This window comes from Macaca mulatta, chromosome 7, assembly GCF_049350105.2.
Source record: "Macaca mulatta isolate MMU2019108-1 chromosome 7, T2T-MMU8v2.0, whole genome shotgun sequence".
Lineage (NCBI taxonomy): Eukaryota > Metazoa > Chordata > Mammalia > Primates > Cercopithecidae > Macaca > Macaca mulatta.
In genome coordinates, this window is record NC_133412.1 from 162,103,613 (window position 1) to 162,123,334 (window position 19,722).

The 19,722-nt window shown below is 36.3% G+C and overlaps 1 protein-coding gene across 1 annotated transcript in view; it reads left to right on the forward strand.

Annotated features, from left to right (window-relative positions):
* Window positions 1-17,771, forward strand: part of TTC8 (tetratricopeptide repeat domain 8) — a 53,871-nt gene extending 36,100 nt beyond the window's left edge. Inside the window, 6 exon segments of the mRNA NM_001260880.1 lie at window positions 599-709; window positions 10,009-10,148; window positions 11,506-11,680; window positions 12,284-12,406; window positions 14,966-15,049; window positions 17,236-17,771. Coding sequence (NP_001247809.1) covers window positions 599-709; window positions 10,009-10,148; window positions 11,506-11,680; window positions 12,284-12,406; window positions 14,966-15,049; window positions 17,236-17,352 — 750 coding nt within the window. The 3' untranslated portion in view covers window positions 17,353-17,771.
* Window positions 17,772-19,722: the final 1,951 nt, after the last annotated feature.

Below are 19,722 nucleotides of genomic sequence, written 5' to 3' on the forward strand. Positions count from 1 at the left end.
ACTATTGCCAGTCTCTGGCATAGTAAGCTCACAGTAAGCATTTGTTAGAGAATAAATGAATGAATGCTTTATATATAACATGTGGAGATAAAACTATAACATCATTATTGAAAATTAATGCTGCACATTTTTGAAAATTCATTCTTCTTCTTCTCCTTCTTCTTCTTCTGCTTCTGCTTCTGCTGCTTTTCTTTTTAAAGACAGGATTTCACTCTGTTACCCAGGCTGGAGTGCAGTGGTGCAATCATGACTCACTGCAGCCTTGACCTCCCAGGCTCTAGTGATCCTCCCATCTCAGCCTCCAAATAGCTGGGACTACAGGAACACACCAACATGCCCGGCTAATTTTTGTATTTTTTGTAGAGATGGGGTTTCACCGTGTTGCCCAGGCTGGTCTTGAACTTCTTCTGTTCTCAAGCAATCCAACCACCTCAGCCTCTTAAAATGCTGGGATTACAGGTGTGAGCCACCATGCCCGACTGAAAATTCTTTACTGTAGTATCTAGGAGATAATTTGTTACTAATCAATAATTATAAATGTCATAACAAATATTATTTTAAGAATCTATACTTTTATTGAAATGTATCTTGTTTTTAGGTTTATGTCTCATTGGATCAACCTGTGACTGCTTTAAATCTTTTCAAACAAGGCTTAGATAAGTTTCCAGGAGAAGTAACCCTGCTCTGTGGAATTGCAAGAATCTATGAGGTAATTCATGTTATTATTTTTTTTGTATTGATACACCATAGTTGTACATATTTTTGTGGTACATGTATATTTTAATTCCTGTATACAATGTGTAATGATCAAATCAGGGTAATTGAGTTATCTGTCACCTCAAACATTTATCTTTTCTTTGTGTTGGGAACATTACAATTCTTCTTTTCTAGCTATTTTGAAATATAAGGTAAATTATTGTTAACCATAATTTCCCTACTGTACTATCAAATAGTAGAACTTATTCTTTCTGTCTAAATATTTTTGTACCCCTTAACCAACTTCCCTTCATCCTCCCCACACCCTTCCTAGCCTCTGGTAACCATAATTTTACTTTTTACCTCCATGAGATTCACTTTTTTAGCTACTGCATGAGTGAGAACATGTGGCACTTTTCTTTCTGTGCCTGGCTTATTTCACTTAACATAATGACTTCCAATTCCATTCATGTTCCTGCAAATGACAGGATTTTACCCTTTTTTATGGCTCAATATTACTTTATTGTGTCTATATACCACATTTTCTTTCCATTCATCCACTGATGGGCACTCAGGTTGATTCCACATCTTGGCTATTGTGAATAGTGCTGCAATAAACATGGGATATCTCTTTGATATACAGACTTCCTTTCTTTTGGATATATATTCATCAGTGGGATTGCTGGATCATATGGTAGGTCTATTTTGAGTTTTTTGTGGAAACTCCATACTGTTTTCCATAACAACTATACTACTTTGCATTCCCATCAACGGCGTACGGGCATTCATTCCCCTGCCTTCACATCCTTGCCAGCATTAGTTATTTTTTGTCTTTTTGATGATAGCCCTTCTAACTGAGGTGAGATGATATTTCATTGTGGTTTTGATTTACATTTCCCTGATGATTAGTGATGTTGAGCATGTTTTCATATACCCTGTGGCCATTTGTATGTCTTCTTTTGAGAAATGTCTATTCAAGTCTTTTGTCCATATTTAAATTGGATTGCTTGTTTTCTTGTTGAGTTATTTGAGTTCTATATTCTGGTAATTAATCCCTTCTTAGATGGTGTATTAGGTGATTCTTGCATTGCTATAACATTGGTATAAGAATGGACAAACAGTCCAATGGAACAGAATAGAAAGCCCCAAAATGTATCTACCACAAATGGACAAAAATTGATACTGACATTACATTACATACTCTCTCTTTCTCTTTCTCTTTCTCTTTCTCTCTCTCTCTCTCTCTCTCTCTCTCTATATATATATATATATATATATATATATATATATATATATTTAGAGATGGGTTCTCACTCTGTTGCCTGGGCTAGATCACAGTGGCGTAATCATAACTGACTGCAGCCTCCAAATTCCTAGGCTCCAGTGATCCTCCTATGTCAGCCTCCTGGGTAGCTGGGACTACAGGCTTGTGCCCCCATGTCTAGCTAATTTTTTTTTTTTTTTACTTTTTGCAGAAATGAGGTCTTACTTTGTTGATCAGGCTGGTCTCGAACTCCTGGCTTCATGCTTATAAATTTTAGTCATGTCATCAAATTCCATGAAAAGTACCATTGAGATTTCTTCACTGCTGTCTAATTACTATAGTTTTACAATAATTCATGATATCAGGTTGGGCAAATCCTACCACCTTGTTCTTCTTGTTTACAGTTGGTTTTCCTGGTCCTTTGCTCTTCCATAGTGATTGTAGGATTGGCCTATCAAGAACCATACAAATCCCTGGAGGCGTGTTGATTGGAATTACATTGAGTGTATGAATGATGGGGAGTGGGTGAGTGGGCTGCCTTTCTTCCCATTCTCAATCATGATATAACTCTCCATTTACTTAGGTCTTTTTTTGTTCTTCAGTGAATATTTTGTAATTATCTCCAGAAAGATGGTGTGTTGGGGGTCCCCCAGACCACGCTTTCATTGATTTTCTGGACTGACAGGACTCAGATTTATTTCAGCAAAAGGATACAAAGTAAAATTAGTAAAAGGAAACAGCTCTTGGGGTAAAGTTCAGAGGAAACCAGGTACAAGCTTCCAAGAGCTCCCTCCCGGTGGAGTTACACAGGACACACTTAATTCTTCCAGCAGCGAGTTGTGACAACTCATGAGAAGTGATGTCTACCAGGGAAGCTCATTAGAGACTCTGTATCCATGGTTACTATTGGATGCTGGTCATATAATCACACACTGTTTATCACACAGCAAATACTCCCAGAAGTAAACAGGCATTCAGCACAAACCACACTGTTTATGCAAACAGGTTAGGTGTAGCAAGCTACGCTTATGATTTGGGGAAAGTTTCATATCAATGTAGAGAACCAGTCAAATTCCCAGATACAGGCCTTTCTAAGAATAGTGGTCTCAGGCCTGCTATGTTAACTTTTTTCTATGCAGGTGTATTTCTAGGTATAACTTTGAATGGAATCCTTATTTTTTTTCTCTCTTGTATTTTCTATTTGATTATTTCTGGTGGATAGGAATGTATTACTTTTTAAACATTTTTTTGATACTAGCAACTCTTTAAATTTTAAGATCTTGTTCATAGGTCCTCTTGGATATTCTAAGTAAATAAAACAATCATCATTTGCAAATACAGGTAGTTTCATCTCTTCCCTTCACTTATTTTACGATTTTAAAAATGTGTCTTATTGCTTAGGACTTCTAATATATCTTTGAACAGACACATCTCTGTTTCCTTGAAATTCCTTGAAAATGCTAGGTATGATATTTTGAAATCATTTTCTTAGAAAAGAATGGAATATATTAATAGCTGCTATACCTAGGTGATAGTGTATGAATGATTTTTTTATACTTTCTGTATTTTCCAGATTTTCCATAATAAACATGCATTACTTTTTAAATAAAAGTATTTTAACGTTGTCAAGAAAAACTATGATTTCCTTTTGAAATGTAATTTTTATAAATGTATAAATAGAAGACTTTGATAAATCAATAAAAATACTCTGGACTCTAAATTTAGAGTATGAATAAAACGTTGACCAACAAGCTAAACCAGTGGAATTCATGCTTGTTCTGGTGGTGACTATGCCAGTGCAATTGGAGCTCTGACCTTTAGGCCCTTGCCTTCTGCTCATTTCTGCCCTTTTGCCCTTCTCTTCTTAGGCAGGAAGTGCTAGCAGAAAGAGCTAGAGAACTATCCCATCTTTATTGCATGGTTGCTGGTCAGAAGAATTCCTTCCAAGCCTCTGTTACAGTCACTGTTGCTGTGGCTGTGATATGGAGTAGCTCTGGAGTGGATTCCTTTTCTCAACCTTTCCCTGCTCTAAGTTGACTGTACACTTGAAGGAAGAAGGGAGTGGAGAGGAAAGCCTCTCAGTTGTAGGGAAAATCATGCACAAATAGAGTGATCAAAGACTAAGCACAGACTTGAAATAGTTGGTGGCAGTATTTCAGTCTTTTGCCTTGAATTTGCATAGTTAATTTCCCTTATGTCAAAGTTTAGCACACCAGAGTCAGATTTCCAGTGTATTCTTTTTCTCTTTATGTGACAATAGATGTTCAGTTAATCAGTAAATTGGTTTTAGCATTGCAGCCTGCACTGTGTATGCCTGTAGGGCTTTTGTTATATACATCATGCTTGTCCCTGGCTGGAGGGATTCCATTCCTCTATGTTCTCTTCTTTTTATGTATCTTTCATTGTTGCAAATATCTTTTAAATATTGTCTGTTTTAGGATGAATATGTTGAACTGCTTATTTTTCATTGTTTGTTTAAAATGATTTATCCTTGCCAGATTTCTTTGTTGGTTGTTTCAGTTTTTCTTGAGGTATTTTGTTTATTCATTTGAAAGACAGATCTTAATTTTAGCCGTTCTTTGTTGAAAGGCATTTGCAATTATAAGGCATAAGGCAATTGCATAACCTTACCCTGCAAATGTTATTCTAGGGGTCTTCAAACCTTACTGTGTATGAAATGACCTTGGGAGTGGATGGGAAGCATGACCCATCCTCTTCCTCTGAATCAGAAGTCCTGGAAGCTGGGACTCAGGCATCTGGATTTTTAGCAAGCTCACTAGGTGATTGATTCTGATGCAAAACAAGATTTGAAAACTACTGCAGCATTCATTTTTTGCAGTTATTTAATTTTATTTTAATCCCAGCACTTTGGGAGGCTGAGGTGGGTGGATCACCTGAGGTCGGGAGTTCGAGACCAACCTGACCAAAATGGAGAAACCTTGTCTCTGCTAAAATTACAAAATTAGCCTGGCTTGGTGGTACATGCCTGTAATCCCAGCTACTTGGGAGACTGAGGCAGGAGAATTGCTTGAACCCAGGAAGTGGAGGTTGCAGTGAGCCAAGATCGCGCCATTGCACTCCATTCTGGGCAACAAGAGGGAAACTCCATCTCAAAAATAATAATAATAATAATTTAAGAATCTAATTATAGATTTTGTATCTACAGTTTGTGAATTGGATAAAAAATAACCGCTGTAAAAATCGCTTGATACCAAATTTATTATATTCTTGAAGTGGCATTTATATACTTGAAAATGTTATTTTAAGTCTACATTAATAAAATCTATTCTAGAACTAGTAAAATTTAAACAAATCTGATAAAGGAATAAAGAAACAAAATAGACCGGCTGTGGTGGCTCACACCTGTAATCCCAGCACTTTGGGAGGCCGAGGAGGGCGGATCACGAGGTCAGGAGATCGAGACCATCCTGGCTAACACAGTGAAACCCCGTCTCTACTAAAAATACAAAAAATTAGCTGGGCGTGGTGGCGGGCGCCTGTAGTCCCAGCTACACGGGAGGCTGAGGCAGGAGAATGATGTGAACCCAGGAGGTGGAGCTGGCAGTGAGCCGAGATTGTGCCACTGCACTCCAGCCTGGGCGACAGAGTGAGACTCCATCTCAAAAAAACAAAAAAATAAAGAAACAATATAGAATCAATGTGTGTTCATATATATGAAAATTTAAGATGTGATAAAGATGGCCTATTAAGCCGATTGCATTACTTGGTTATTTAATAAATAGTTTAAAAATAGAGCTGGTTGAGTAATGATTTATACTATTCATTACTGCCAGATTTAAAACTTTAAAGATTTAAAACTTCAAAAAATGAAACCCTGAAAGTTCCAGAAGTAAACACAGATGAATTATTTGTATAAATTGGAATGAGGAAGATTTTTCTAATCATGACACAAAGTTAGAAAGCCATAATGGCAAAGATTGATAAATTTGAGAATGTAAAAGTTAAATTTTCTATATGGCAAAAACAAAAGATAGAAACCAAATCCATATACAACAAAACAAAAGGTAAAAATACCAATCAGGGAAAATAGTTGGCATACCTGGGACAGACAAAAGACTGCTTTTGATTTCCTCAAACTACACATTGCTTAAAAATTGCTAAAATTGGGAGATTTAAACACACACACAAATTCTCATCTATTTAGTCAAGAATGTAAACATGGAAATGAGGTATTTCCATGTCATGGTGTGGTTTTTCCTTAGGCTCTTGTTTCCTTTCAGCCTACACAGTGGCCATTCACCCTCTCCATGAAAGTAAGATCACCACAGAGATGAGACAACAACCAAGTTCCAGCTGCGTTGACTAAACCGCCCCCGTTTAGTACTTAGGGCTTGGTGACACCTATTTGGAAGAACTTAATTAAGCCATCTAAACTTTTCCTCTGAAGAGAATGTTTATAAACAGTGAGCCTTCCTGTGTTTTTGAATTATGGTCAACATCAACACAGGCTCTTTTCATCTGGAATAGAACACAGTCAATGCCCAGGGATTCTTGAGCCACACCTCAGCCTCCAGCTCTCCTGTGTCCCGGAGGGCAGTGTTCCACGCAAGACTCCCACACACACAATAGTGGAAGGACAAAAGATAGGATAGGATAGAAGAACAGACAAAAGATAGGAATTGGCAGCTCACAGAAAGAGAAATATAAAGAATATCTGATGTGTTAAATGCCTAACCTCTCATAATTAAAGATATAAAAAGCTAAAACAACTGTGATAAGCCATTTTTCACTCAATCAGATTAGCAAAGATCTTAGTTCTATGTTATCTAGGGTTGCCAAGGGTGTAGAGAAACAAGCTCCATGTATGAACATTTGGAAGCTTTTTGCAGTTATTGATGATATTTTAAAATGTGCATGCTCTTTGACCTGGCAGTATTACTTCTAGGAATTTTCCTTAAGGCTATTTTCATACAAGTGCACAAAGACCTGTAGAAAGATGTTTTTATAGTATGTTTTTTGGTTTAAAAAAGGAAACATATGCTTAATCAAAAAAGGACTGGTTTAATAAATTATGATCTCTATTGACGGAACACTATGCAGAAGTATTATTTAAAAATATGAAGTAAAGCTTTTGGTTTTGATATGGAAAGAGTCAAGACACTGAGTGAAAAAAACTGTATATTGAAATGTATAGAATGATTCTGTTTATGGTTAAAATATGCACACCCATGTATATGCTTAAGTATGAACAAAATTTCCTGAACAATACTAAAAAAACTATTAACAGAGCCTCTGCCTACTGGAACTTGGGGACAGGGCATTTACTTTTAATTTTGTACCCTTTTGTAAGGTTTACATTTATTTAGCATAAGCACATTTTTATAAGTTTATAAAACTTAATTGAAAAACTACATATGAGGTTGTCCGTACAATAGGTGTTTCAGTCTAAAATTCCTCGAGATTACATAAATCAATTTCTGTGTCCATTAATTAAGTATACAAGTATTCAAAAGTAATTTTATAGAACCCAAAGTCTTGAACCAACTGGCTTATTGAGGCTTGAGCCTTCTTTGCATTGGGCATTGCCACCTTTGGAAGCTGTAGCACTGAAGCCTAGCACTGTGGGATGCTGTTGGCTTTGAAAAAGAATTTCAAATATAAAGCACATGAAGAAATATCTATAAAGCATAGATTTGGGTCAACTGGTGAATGTTTTATTAGGGTTTTATGGGACTGATAAGTTACATCCCTGTTCCTCCATATTGAGAACCAACCGAGAGAGAGAGAGACAAGATTTAGACAAATGGAGGCCAAACCGTTAGCTTGATTGTAGATAAAAGCACAAGTGGAGCTTTTGGCTTTAGATCTATGCTCAAAAGGACCTAACGGCCTTCTCTCTCTGGGTTAAACAGACTAATCTACTCTGTCACAAACATGGTTGTACAATCACAGACTTTCTCCACTCAGAAGAGCTTATTATTTCTCATAAAAATGTTACGTATGTGACCATGTAGTAGGTTTAATGTATGTTATTTAGAATGAATTAATAAGTAAATGTTTAAAGATATCTCAGTTGCAATTTCTAGTATTAATCTATATAACTTACGTAAACAAAACAACTTCTCAGCAATTTTTAACAGTTTAAAATGAATCTTAGACCAACATGTTTGAGAACCTCTGTTCTAATGGAAACATGGGAAGCTAAGAACATTTTTTAGAGTTGTTTAATTCTTGTTTATTAAGTTTTCACTTTCCAGAACACTAAATTTTGTGCTAAGAAATGGCACGCGATACGATCTTGCGCTAAAGGAATTTACCATATTTCATGGACTCACATTGTTTTTCACATTTTAACATCTCTGAACTTGAGGTTCATCTTAAAATGGGTAGCGTCTTTCTATTTTTGTGGCCAAGTGGCAGTTGCCATGTAGTTGTCATAGTCTGCTTATATGGAAACTTGGGTAATTACTCTTGGGAGCATGGTGAACCTGGTAATTATTACTGATTGTTGCCTGAAAGCTTTTGTTGACACCTGCTGGTAAGATCAAGAAAACACAGGTATCAGCATAGCAGAATGACTGTCCATAACTTGGAAGAAAATCTTGGAGACAATAGTGGAGCACTTTTAAGAAGTATTAAAAGTGGATTTTAAATGTTCTTACCACAAAAAAATAAGTATGTGAGGCTATATATATGTTAATTAGACTGATTTTCTCATTCCACAATGTATGCATGTTTCAGGACGTCACATTGTATCCCGTAAATGTATACAATTGCTGTTTGTCAAGTATAAAGAAATGCTGTGTCATCATTGCATAGAACAATACTGTGTGGAAACACCTGGCCATTGATGACCAAATCAAAAAGGGATTCAGAAGAATTTGATACTTCTTGTGAAAGAGGAATACTATATTTAATTTATTTTGCTTATGTATATGTACTTTATATAAAGTATGCAAAAGAGTGATCTGTGATACCATCTGTGTACGAATATGTCTAAATATATCAGTAAGGATCAAATAAAAATTCTGTTTAAAAAAGCACTGTGTGGTGCTTCTTACAATCAGTAGAGTCTCTTATTTGATATGATTAAAATTTAACAAAAAGTTTGAGTCCTTCTCTAATGAGAACAAGTTCACATAATAAACGCCATGGAAGTTGAGAGGTAGAAGACAGCTATGTGAAGTGAAGGCATTAGGGAAATCTTTGTGAAGGATGTGGAGCCTGAATTGGGCCTTGAAGGTAGATTTGAGAAATATAACATTCATTGATAACATTAGATGCATATATTTATGATTATCAGTATTTTAGAAAGAATATATAATAACTGTAGAAGGTTTATTTAGTTTTTCATTTTGTATGTATTTCTAAGCTTGGTCTTGGTTGTCATCTTTTCTTTCCTGGACTCTTGATCTTCCTGCTACCACGCTTTCCTATTTTGGTATGTCTAGCGTGCAGCAGTCAAGTTATTCTTTCAAAATGCAAATATGATTGTTATTCCTCTCCTGATGGATTTCTCTCAACTAGAAAAAAAATCTGAAGTTCTCACCATGGCTGACAAAGTCCCTGGCTGCCTCTCATTGCCTTTTGCGCCACTTTCCCTTTTTCCAGCCTCATTTACCTTCGTGTGGTTCTTCATATGTGACAAGTACATTCCCCTCTCAGGCTCATACATTTGCTCTTCCCTCTGCCCAGGGTGAGCTTCCCCCAGATATGCTCAGGACTTGATCCTTCACTTCAGTCAGGTCTCTTCAAATAGCACCTTCTCCGAAGTGGCCCCTTCGCATCACCCCTTCTGAAGCACACCCTCCCTGTTCTCTCTCTCTCCTTATCCTGCTCCGTTTTTCTTCCCAGCACTTAACCTTCTATTACATATTTGTTTGCCTTTCATACCAGATGTCACCTCCTTGAGGAGAGCGACTTTCTCTTTTTGTTCATAATGTATCCCCAGGGCCTAGAATGGAGTCTGGCACATGGTAGCCTCTCAGTAAATACTTACTTAATGAATGGACTTAAATCAGTCAGAAAAAAATAATTTCTTGTCCAGTATTAATAAAATATTGCTCTTCTTTCTTGACGGAGAATAGGAAATGAACAATATGTCATCAGCAGCCGAATACTACAAAGAAGTTTTGAAACAAGACAATACTCATGTGGAAGCCATCGCATGCATTGGAAGCAACCACTTCTATTCTGATCAGCCAGAAATAGCTCTCCGGTTTTACAGGTGCACTTCACATCCAATTCGTAGAACTACTTTCCTATGAAATATTGATAAAATAGTAACAAAGATGAAATGAAAGTATAGAGAAAATAAGATATAGGCTATGTCTTTATGAAACTAAAATTTCAACACCAAGATGTATTATGAGCATTAAAGTGACATCCAATAATTTGGAAACATGCAGATGTCTGGCATCTTGCAGAAACACGCTGGACAACTGACTGAGTTTTAAATCCCATTGTCATTGTATGCGTTAGCCATTTTGTCATCAACCAGTAACAGTTTAATAGTTACTTAAAACTTATAATCATCACTGCCTCCGTTAATACCAGTGAAGATAAAGACACTAAAATTGAAAGGTGAAAAGATTTGCAAAGAGCATTTGGCCCCATGTTCTGAACCTTGATGAGGACCTGAAACAGAATCACCTGTTTTGGGCAGCATTGTCAATTCTTGTCCAAATATTTTTTCAGTCTAAATAAATTATATTCACTGATTCTTCTTTAAGTATTTATTTCATTCTACATATGACTTCTGAAATTAATTTTTAAATTTTGATTTCTTCTTTAGCCCTTGGGTAATATACGAAGAGATGACTGGCAGCTGACAAGGGTTCTTTCCAAATATGTGTTGGAGGCATAAAATGTAATAATAAGAATGCTATTCTGTGCACCTGCAACTGACTCTGCTCCCCAGCCCCCAAAGTGGGTCATAGGTTTCTCACAGCAGCTGGGCTGGATTTTCATTTGCTTATATGAACTCTCTTGTCCTTTGTCTCACGGGATTAATGATGCATAGAAGCAAATGGGGCTCTTGAGCTGCAGTGTGAAAGCTAAGTGGATAATGTGAGGATCCACTGATGGTTTTGTCTTCCTCAGTGGAAGCTTGTTGGAGTTCAGTAGACACAGCTGAAGCACAAAGTACAGAGAGCCAAAAACGGGTTCCAACTCAGCTGAAAATGTAGAGGTTAATGCTAAACACAGTCCTCAGACTGAGTTTTAGGAATTTACCCTATGGGCAGCAAAGCTTTATAAAGCTGAAGTGTGTGGGCTTTACTTTTTGTGACTATTTCTTATTTTGGTTCTCTAACAAAGCATTTGGGGAGAAAACTTAGATCAGTTGTTTTTCTTTGTCTCTAGACACATTCCCTGTGACTAGTACCATTATAAAAGAGAGCTATTTGTATTTGCTTTAAACATTTTTTCATTTACTATAACACGTTGTATTTATAATCTTAAGGAGTATCAAAAATCACAAGATGAATTCATTTTTAACTATGTAAAAAAAAAAATATATATATATGTGTCTTAAAACTTACAAAGTTGGTCTGACACCAAAATTTGTGTTCTTTTTTGAAAAGGCGACTGCTGCAGATGGGCATTTATAACGGCCAGCTTTTTAACAATCTGGGGCTGTGTTGCTTCTATGCCCAGCAGTATGATATGACTCTGACCTCATTTGAACGTGCCCTTTCTTTGGCTGAAAATGAAGAAGAGGCAGCTGATGTCTGGTACAACTTGGGACATGTAGCTGTGGTATGTTGTCTTTCTGATATAATTTCTGTTATAGAAAGTTGGTTTGAGCCAGACACAGTGGCTCATGCCTGTATTTCCAGCATTTTGGGAGGCTGAAGCAGGAGGATTGCTTAAGCCCAGGAGTTTGAGACCACCCTGGGCAACAAGTGGGACTCTGTCTCTACAAAACATTAAAAAATTAGCTGGGTGTGGTAGTCACATCTGTAATCCCAGCTACTCTGAGGGCTGAGGCAGGAAGATCACTTGGGCCTAGAAGGTCAAGGCTGCAGTGAGCTATGATCGTAGCATTGCACTCCAGCCTGGGTGACAAAGTGTGAGACCCTGTCTCAAAACAAACAAAAAAATTAGTTTGAAGAAATATTCAGGAATTATCCTAAATCCAGATTGGTTGTAGTCTTATGGGGAAATTTAGAAGTTTCTAGGAGTCATTGTGGCTTATTTTATATTCTCGGGTTAAATCCACTTATATAGAATTCACTTTGACTTCTATAATTGTACGGCACTTGATGCTTTCTGTCTGGTAGCAGAAGAGATATCTATGAGGAAACAAGGGAGGAGGAAGTAAATGGACCCATGGGTGTGCACATGGACTTTCTTTTGTAGGGAATAGGAGATACCAATTTGGCCCATCAGTGCTTCAGGCTGGCTCTGGTCAACAACAACAACCACGCCGAGGCCTACAACAACCTGGCTGTGCTGGAGATGCGGAAGGGCCACGTTGAACAGGTCAGTGAACTGGCAGCAGCTCGCTGGGCAGTCTGCTTTCTTCAGAGAAAAGCCGTCATGTGTGGTAGCATTACAGCGTATGTTATTTTAAAATGAGCTCTAGAATCTGACAGGCGTGGATCTGAATCCCAGCTCTGTTGTGTATTAGCTGTGTGACCTTGGGACAAGTTACTTAACCATTCTGAGTCCAAAATAGAATGTTTGATTTTATTAGGACAAATCTGCGCCTCCCCAGTCTTCCCCATCTTAGTGAACTGTTCTACCAGTCGCCATCCCCTGTCTACTACGTAACCACTCAAGCCAAAATCCTTGGAGCCACCCCTGAAACCTCTCTTTTTTTATTGCTTCCCCCTGCCACACCTGTGCCCACATCATATTCAGCAAGCCCTGTCATTCTGACCTCAGAGTCCCATCACATTCTGAGCCTGGCCACCTTTCTGCATTCCCACAACCCTTCTTCAGACTGCTGTTATGTCTTGCGTGGACTACTATGAGAGCCTCCTAGCTGGTGTTTTTGTTTCCACCTACATCAGCAAGTAAGTGCACTCTATGATACACTCTTCTCAGAACAGCCTGAGAGATTTTTTTTTTAAATGAAGACTGTTTAATACTACTTTGCTTAAAATCCTCTAGTGCCTTCTCCTTGAACTTGGAATAAAATCTGGACTTGAAACCATGTCTATGGCCTGAGGCCCCAGGTGACCTGGCCTCTGGCTCCCTCTCAGACCGCATCTTTTGCCACTACTTCTTTCCCACTGACTTGCAGACACGTCGCTACCTTGCTGCTCTGCAGACAGACAGTGCTCTGTCTTCCTTTAGGGCCTTTGGAGTGTTCTTCCTTAAGATCTTACAATGACAAATTTCTTTCTTGTCATTCAGGTCTTAGATTAAATGCCACCTCCTTAGAAAGGTCATCTTCCCCATCAGTCTAAAAGAGCCCTTGGGTGCTATCACATCTCTTACTTTTTTTCTTCACAGTATTTACCACTTTATCAGATATTTTCATATTTATGTATAGGATGTAGAATGTCAGTTGCATGAAAAGAGCGACCATATCTGTCATGTAACTGTTATATTCCCAGCGTCAGAAACAGTACCTGCCACATGGTAGGTGCTCAGTCAATATTTGTGGAATGAATGGACGATACATAAAATAGAGTGTAATAGTAGTGACTTGAAGGGATTGTTTGTATTAGATCATGCACTTGGCATAGTAGAAGCATAGTATGGAGCACATGGTAGATGCTTAATAAATTGTATTATTATAATGATATACGTAAAACAAAAAGTTTAAAATACTAAATATGTTCATACAATATTAGTGGCAATCAAGGGCAAATATTATTCCATTCCCCACTTCGGAGATAAAGAAACGGAGGCTCGAGGAGGGTAACTTTGCCCAAGGTCACAGACATGGCGAACAGCATCGCCAGTACATTAGCCTGGTCTTCTAAGCACAATGATAAACTTTTAACAACAACAAGGAAAGAAAGGTCACTGGATGTTACTTTTATTGCATAAATTCTCCCAAAGTAAGGAAGATGGATTTGTAGTTTACAGGCTGTTCTAAAATGGATACTTGTTTGTTAGAAACTTTGCCTATATTTGTCAGGAACTTTGCCTATATTCATATGATAAAACAAGTGATTTTTGTGATTTTTCTCTGTTCCCATGTTGGTGATTTTCTTTTCCTCCTACTTATTGTAGTTTCTCTAGCATACAATTGATTTGAAATGTTTTGGTGAAAGATTTCATAATACAAACTTCATTTGATTAAAAATTATATCTGTCATTCTATATGAACTGATACCACTTTGTTTTCCATTTAAAAAGATATACACATTTGTCTTCAGGGTCATGGATAGAAGTTTTAGTTGTAGCTACAAGTTGAGGGGTTGTTAGCAGCTTGTAATGTTGAATTTTTGGTCTTAATGAATGTATAAGCCTCTCATGCTAATCAGTGGTCTCTGCATTATATGATCCTATGATCGCAAAAAAAAAAAAGTGAATGTTATATTTTGAGTGTCTTAGAGAACGGAAAGCTTGTCATATTCAATTGCTGTCTCACTAACAAAACTGATCAGCACTATATTTAATAGTTGCTCTCTGTCATCCAGCACAGAATTTTGGGCTTTGAAATTTACAATGTTTTTTTGGTTGTTAGGTATTTAGAGCCTGCTTAGTCAATCAACAGCAGTAAAAACTAGATTAAGAAGAAAGTTGTAGTATTGAGAAGATTGTATTTCAAATTGTATGTCATATTGAAATATAAACTTTATGAGAACATTGGTTCCCAGATAACTTTAAATGTACTCTGAATTTTCAGTTCTCTTATTTTCTGTGTCTTGTGAAGCATTTATTATTAACATAATTTTGGCAAGGTATCAGTGGTTAATTGTATTTCATGAGGAATGTTGTCTGTATTTACCACAGGCTCATGTTATTAAGTCCTGTCATAGGTAAAGAATTATTTTACCAAAAAAAAAAAAAAATCACAAATATAGTGCTGATATATGTTCATACGTCTTTGGTTTTTCTTTTCTTTATTTTTACACACAGGCAAGGGCACTATTACAAACTGCATCATCTCTAGCACCCCATATGTATGAACCGCATTTTAATTTTGCAACAATCTCTGATAAGGTATTCTTTCTTTATTAATTTTTCATCTGATCTCTTCTTTTTTGTTTTCTTGGTTTTAAAAAATGTACAGATAAATAAGGAAATTCTAACCTCATCTTCCTGAAAGAAATGACTTTTTAAAACTCTTAATTACTATATATATTTATACATCTTTACTTCAAGGGACAGTTTTTAAAACTTTTAATTTATTGCTGAATATTGACTAAACTCCATTATAGATTACAGAATTATTTTATGTTTTGAAATACGGCATTTAGTCATTGAAGAAATTCTCATTTAATAACTCCTGGTATGGGAAGTATTTAGCTATTGGCTTTTACAGCAACAAAATCCTGTGTATTATTAGTAGATCGTATTGCCACCAAGTTCCTGGTACCATTGCTGTAAAATTAGTGATATTCTAATGTGAAAGCTATCTTAGCTATGAAGAATATGGGGGAAATGAAACTGAATACTGTATTGCAAGTCAGTATCCAAAAGCTAAAGGGAACCACATGCCATTTTTAACAATAAGAAAACAAGCAAAAGACATCTAATAACTAGCTTGTACTTGGAAGGTGAGTCTGTTTTGAGAATAAGGAAATGGCTAAAAATATTTGTGATGTAAATTAGGGTCTTGAGAGACCGTAAGATATTTATAAAGATGTTATTTTTCATAGCATAAATATGAAGTCATCTACATTGTCATTTCTGTATTGAAAATAAAATAAGCTGTCATTCATGAGTTGTAATTATTGAGCACCTGTAAGTACCAGCCACTGTTCTGGGTGCTTTACATACTTTCTCTAATTCTCCCAACTACCCCGCCTTCCTCACTCATGTTTTTCATGACCGATGTTCTGTTTATTGAGCTTTTGCTATATACCAGGCCCTGTTTTTGGCACAGAGGATGTAATGATGAGTAAAAGACAAAAACCTGTACCTCAAGCAGCTTAATTTCTAATGGAACCCAAGGCTTAAAGGGGATGAAAGACTTCTGCGTCCCATGGCAGTGGTAGATTTCAGATTCACACCCAGATCCCAATGATGTGCATGTGTTTCCCACTGCACTGTGCTACTGCTTAGTTAGTTAAACCCCTAAGAGGGCTGGCTTACCTTCAGGAATAACACCACATTTTAATAATACATAACTCAAATGAGATATCTTCTTTAAGCAAAAGGCTACACTTCCATAACAGAAAACAGTGTATTAAAAAGAAGTGTTATGATTTGAAAAAGGAAACTTAATTTCTGTTTCTATACATATATATTGTTACCAGAAATCTACCAGAATTTATCTAGATTTTTTGAGTATATACACCAAAAAGCCCTTCCTTTTTAGAACGTATCCATGAATCAAGATATACTCAGACTATAATTAATAATTTATTGTATATTCCAAAATAGCTAGAAGATTTGGAATATTCCCAACACAAAGAAATTATAAATGTTTGAGGTGACGAATACCCCAGTTACCCTGATTTGATCATTATACCTTGTATGCTTGTATCAAAATATTGCATGTACCTCGTAAATATAAGTTATTATGTATAAATGAAAAGGATACATTCAGACAGTATGTGTGTTTTTCTTTGGGAATTAATATCAAGTTCATTGAAAAGCAGAGACATGCTTTATAAACTTTTAAAACCAGATATTTTCCCAACGTTATTGTGCCAGCACCACTTAAAACCTCTGAAAACATGTTATTATGCCTTAAATACAGGAGTTTTTGCTTAAATTTTCTGTCTAAAAGGTAACAACTCTAATAAAAATATGTTTTTGTTTGTGGTACCTTACAGATAGTTTTCTCTAAGTTTTCTGAGCTATCTAGAGCTGGCTGTTTCAGCATGCAAATGTCATTTTACATTTATAATACTATCATCAGTGACAGGAAAAGAAAACATAGGTTTCTAAATTCATTACCAGACAGCTGTAAATTATTTATATAATTGGTTATTTTATCTTTCTCACATACTTTTCAAGATTGAATTATAATCTAGAATTCTAAAATCAAAGTAGCACAATTAAGCAATTTGCCTTTAAGAATCCTTTGAGTTGTGACGTCGGTTGTGGGCTTGTTAAAAAAAAAAAAAAAACCCTTTGAATTTCTACAGCATGCAGATACTATGTCTTATTTTCTTTTTTGCTTCCTTACTCATTTTTTCTGATCTCATTCTATGGTCTTATTCTTGTATTTTTTGCAGATTGGAGATCTGCAGAGAAGCTATGTTGCTGCGCAGAAGTCTGAAGCAGCATTTCCAGACCATGTGGACACACAACATTTAATTAAACAATTAAGGCAGCATTTTGCTATGCTCTGATTGTTCCTGAGACCACATATGTTCTTATGAAGAGGCATTATGCAAGGGGAAAGAAGTACTATGTCTGTGTATGTATGTATATAGTGTAATACATATATTTTACAAGCTTGTCCTTGATATTAGTGAAGGTGATATATAAGGGTGAAACAGAATGTATAATGCAAATTTCATAGTAATAGTAACTTTATAAAATAATATAAAATACAGGATTTAAACCTTTCTAAATAGATCATGAAACTTTCTCCCACATTATATAGTAGATGTTTGTTTATAATGTTTACAAAACATTTTGGTGAATTCCCTCAATGTTTTATAAATGTACATTTTTTAAGTCCTTAAGCTGACTATTAGCCATCATGTAGCTTAAGGAGTCTGAAATCTGCCATTAAAACTGCACCTTTAAGCCAGGTGTAGTAGCATGTGCCTATAGTCCCAGCTACTTGGGAGGCGGAGGTGGGAGGATTATAAATAGAGACTTTCCTTTAGACTTTAAAAATGTATTTAAAACTATTTTTATTAAATACTTTGTGATTTCCTATTAAGTTTTAAAATAAATCAGTGTGTATAACACCATTTCATTATTTTTTATGAGTTTTTATTTTAGTCATCTCAGGTGAAACAGGTTTTACAGAAGTCCAGTAATCTTAGAAATTGTCATTATTTTAATTGTATTTCAAATGATGTACCACCAATTCTGTTTTTTCCTAAAAAGTGATTTGTGGGATGTCACATTATTAATATAAGAATATCCAGAATAGAAATAGAGTCATAGGCCAGGAGTCCCACTTCTGGTCAGCCACAGCACGGAAGTCAGCGATATTCCAGTACCATGCATGGTATAACAGTCCTAGAAAGGCTCTTGAACTTTTCTCTGCCTTATTTAGCGGAACTCTCATTAAAGTGTTCACATAAGGAAATGTGTTAATGGGACAGGACCACTCAAACTCATACTGTGGACTTTGGGATCTCCATGTTATTTTCCATTTTTTTTTAACTTGATGAAAACTTTGATAGATACTTATATTCTGTTCAGATTTGTATAAATTGTGTACTCAGCTGACCGAACAAAAAAATTGAATTCAAGGAATGATAGCTTGCTCAAGGCTAGAATTCATTACAGACAAGAAAGCAAGGCCCCACGTCACACAGCTAGTTGAGGGTACATCCATGGCTGCAGCCCAAGGTCTTGATCCTGCACCTTAGACTTGAACCTTTCTTGGTTCTCTGTGATGTGTTAGTGCTTATTTAGCCCTTGAGAATTTCCTCGGGTACTATCACATTTCCTAATATTGTAGTCAATATTCAGATTCAAATGGTATAATGTGAATCATTTTCTTAATTTAAAATGAGAGCTAATAAGAATGGCTAAACATTTACTGAGGATGTTGAATATGCCCACTGTTCTAAGCACTTTATGGGAATGAATTCATTTCATTCCCACCGTAGTCCTATGCAGGCTGTTATTATTCCCATTTTACTTATGAGAATACTGAGGCATAGATAAAAGCTTATTGAACTAGTAGTAAGTGCCAAAGATTCAGGTTTAGGCAGCGTGGCCCCTTGAGTATGTGCTCTTAATCACTATGCCAAATCACCTCTCTGTGTTTCTGCTGTAAATAAATCTACTACTATTTAAAATGAACATTGTATGTGTCAGGAAAATTGAATAATAAGGGAATATTAACACAGCAAAAAATAAATGATTCAATTTTCCTAAGGTGATATGGAGGAATTTTGTCTTGAATTTCTGTGAATTCAGTGTGAGCACCAAGGCAAAGAATGACTCACAGTGGCTCAGGGCAGAATGATGACATAGCACCATGGATGACTGTATCAAAGCAACGTTCAGGATGTCTTTGTAACATTTCTTATGGACTGCATAACTTCTGGCTTCTGTGCCAGTGTTTCTGTAGAAAGAACAGAAAGAACGCTAATAATTGTTTTCCAGTTTTCCATTGTAGCTAAAGAGGTGTTCAATCCATAAATACAAATTGTTCAACCAAAATTCACATCATCGAGCTTACTTCTAACTGATGAAAGTGAGATCTGGCAAGAAGGCTACCTGTGCTGAAACATTACTGAGGTTAGAAGTTCTTCCTTCTTTACAAATGTGTCATGGCTGAGCCAATCCCTGTAGCGATAACTCTTCCATTGCATTTCTGAGTGCTTTTTCCCAGGCTCAGTTTATCTATCAGAATACAATTTATGGCCTACAGATAAGAAAATTAATAAAGGTAACATGTCACTACATTATTATTATTATTAAGAAAGAGACTTGCTCTGTCGCCCAGGCTGAAGTGCAGTGGCATGATCTTGGCTCACTGCAACCTCTGCCTCCCCGGTTCAAGCAATTTTCGTGCCTCAGCCTCC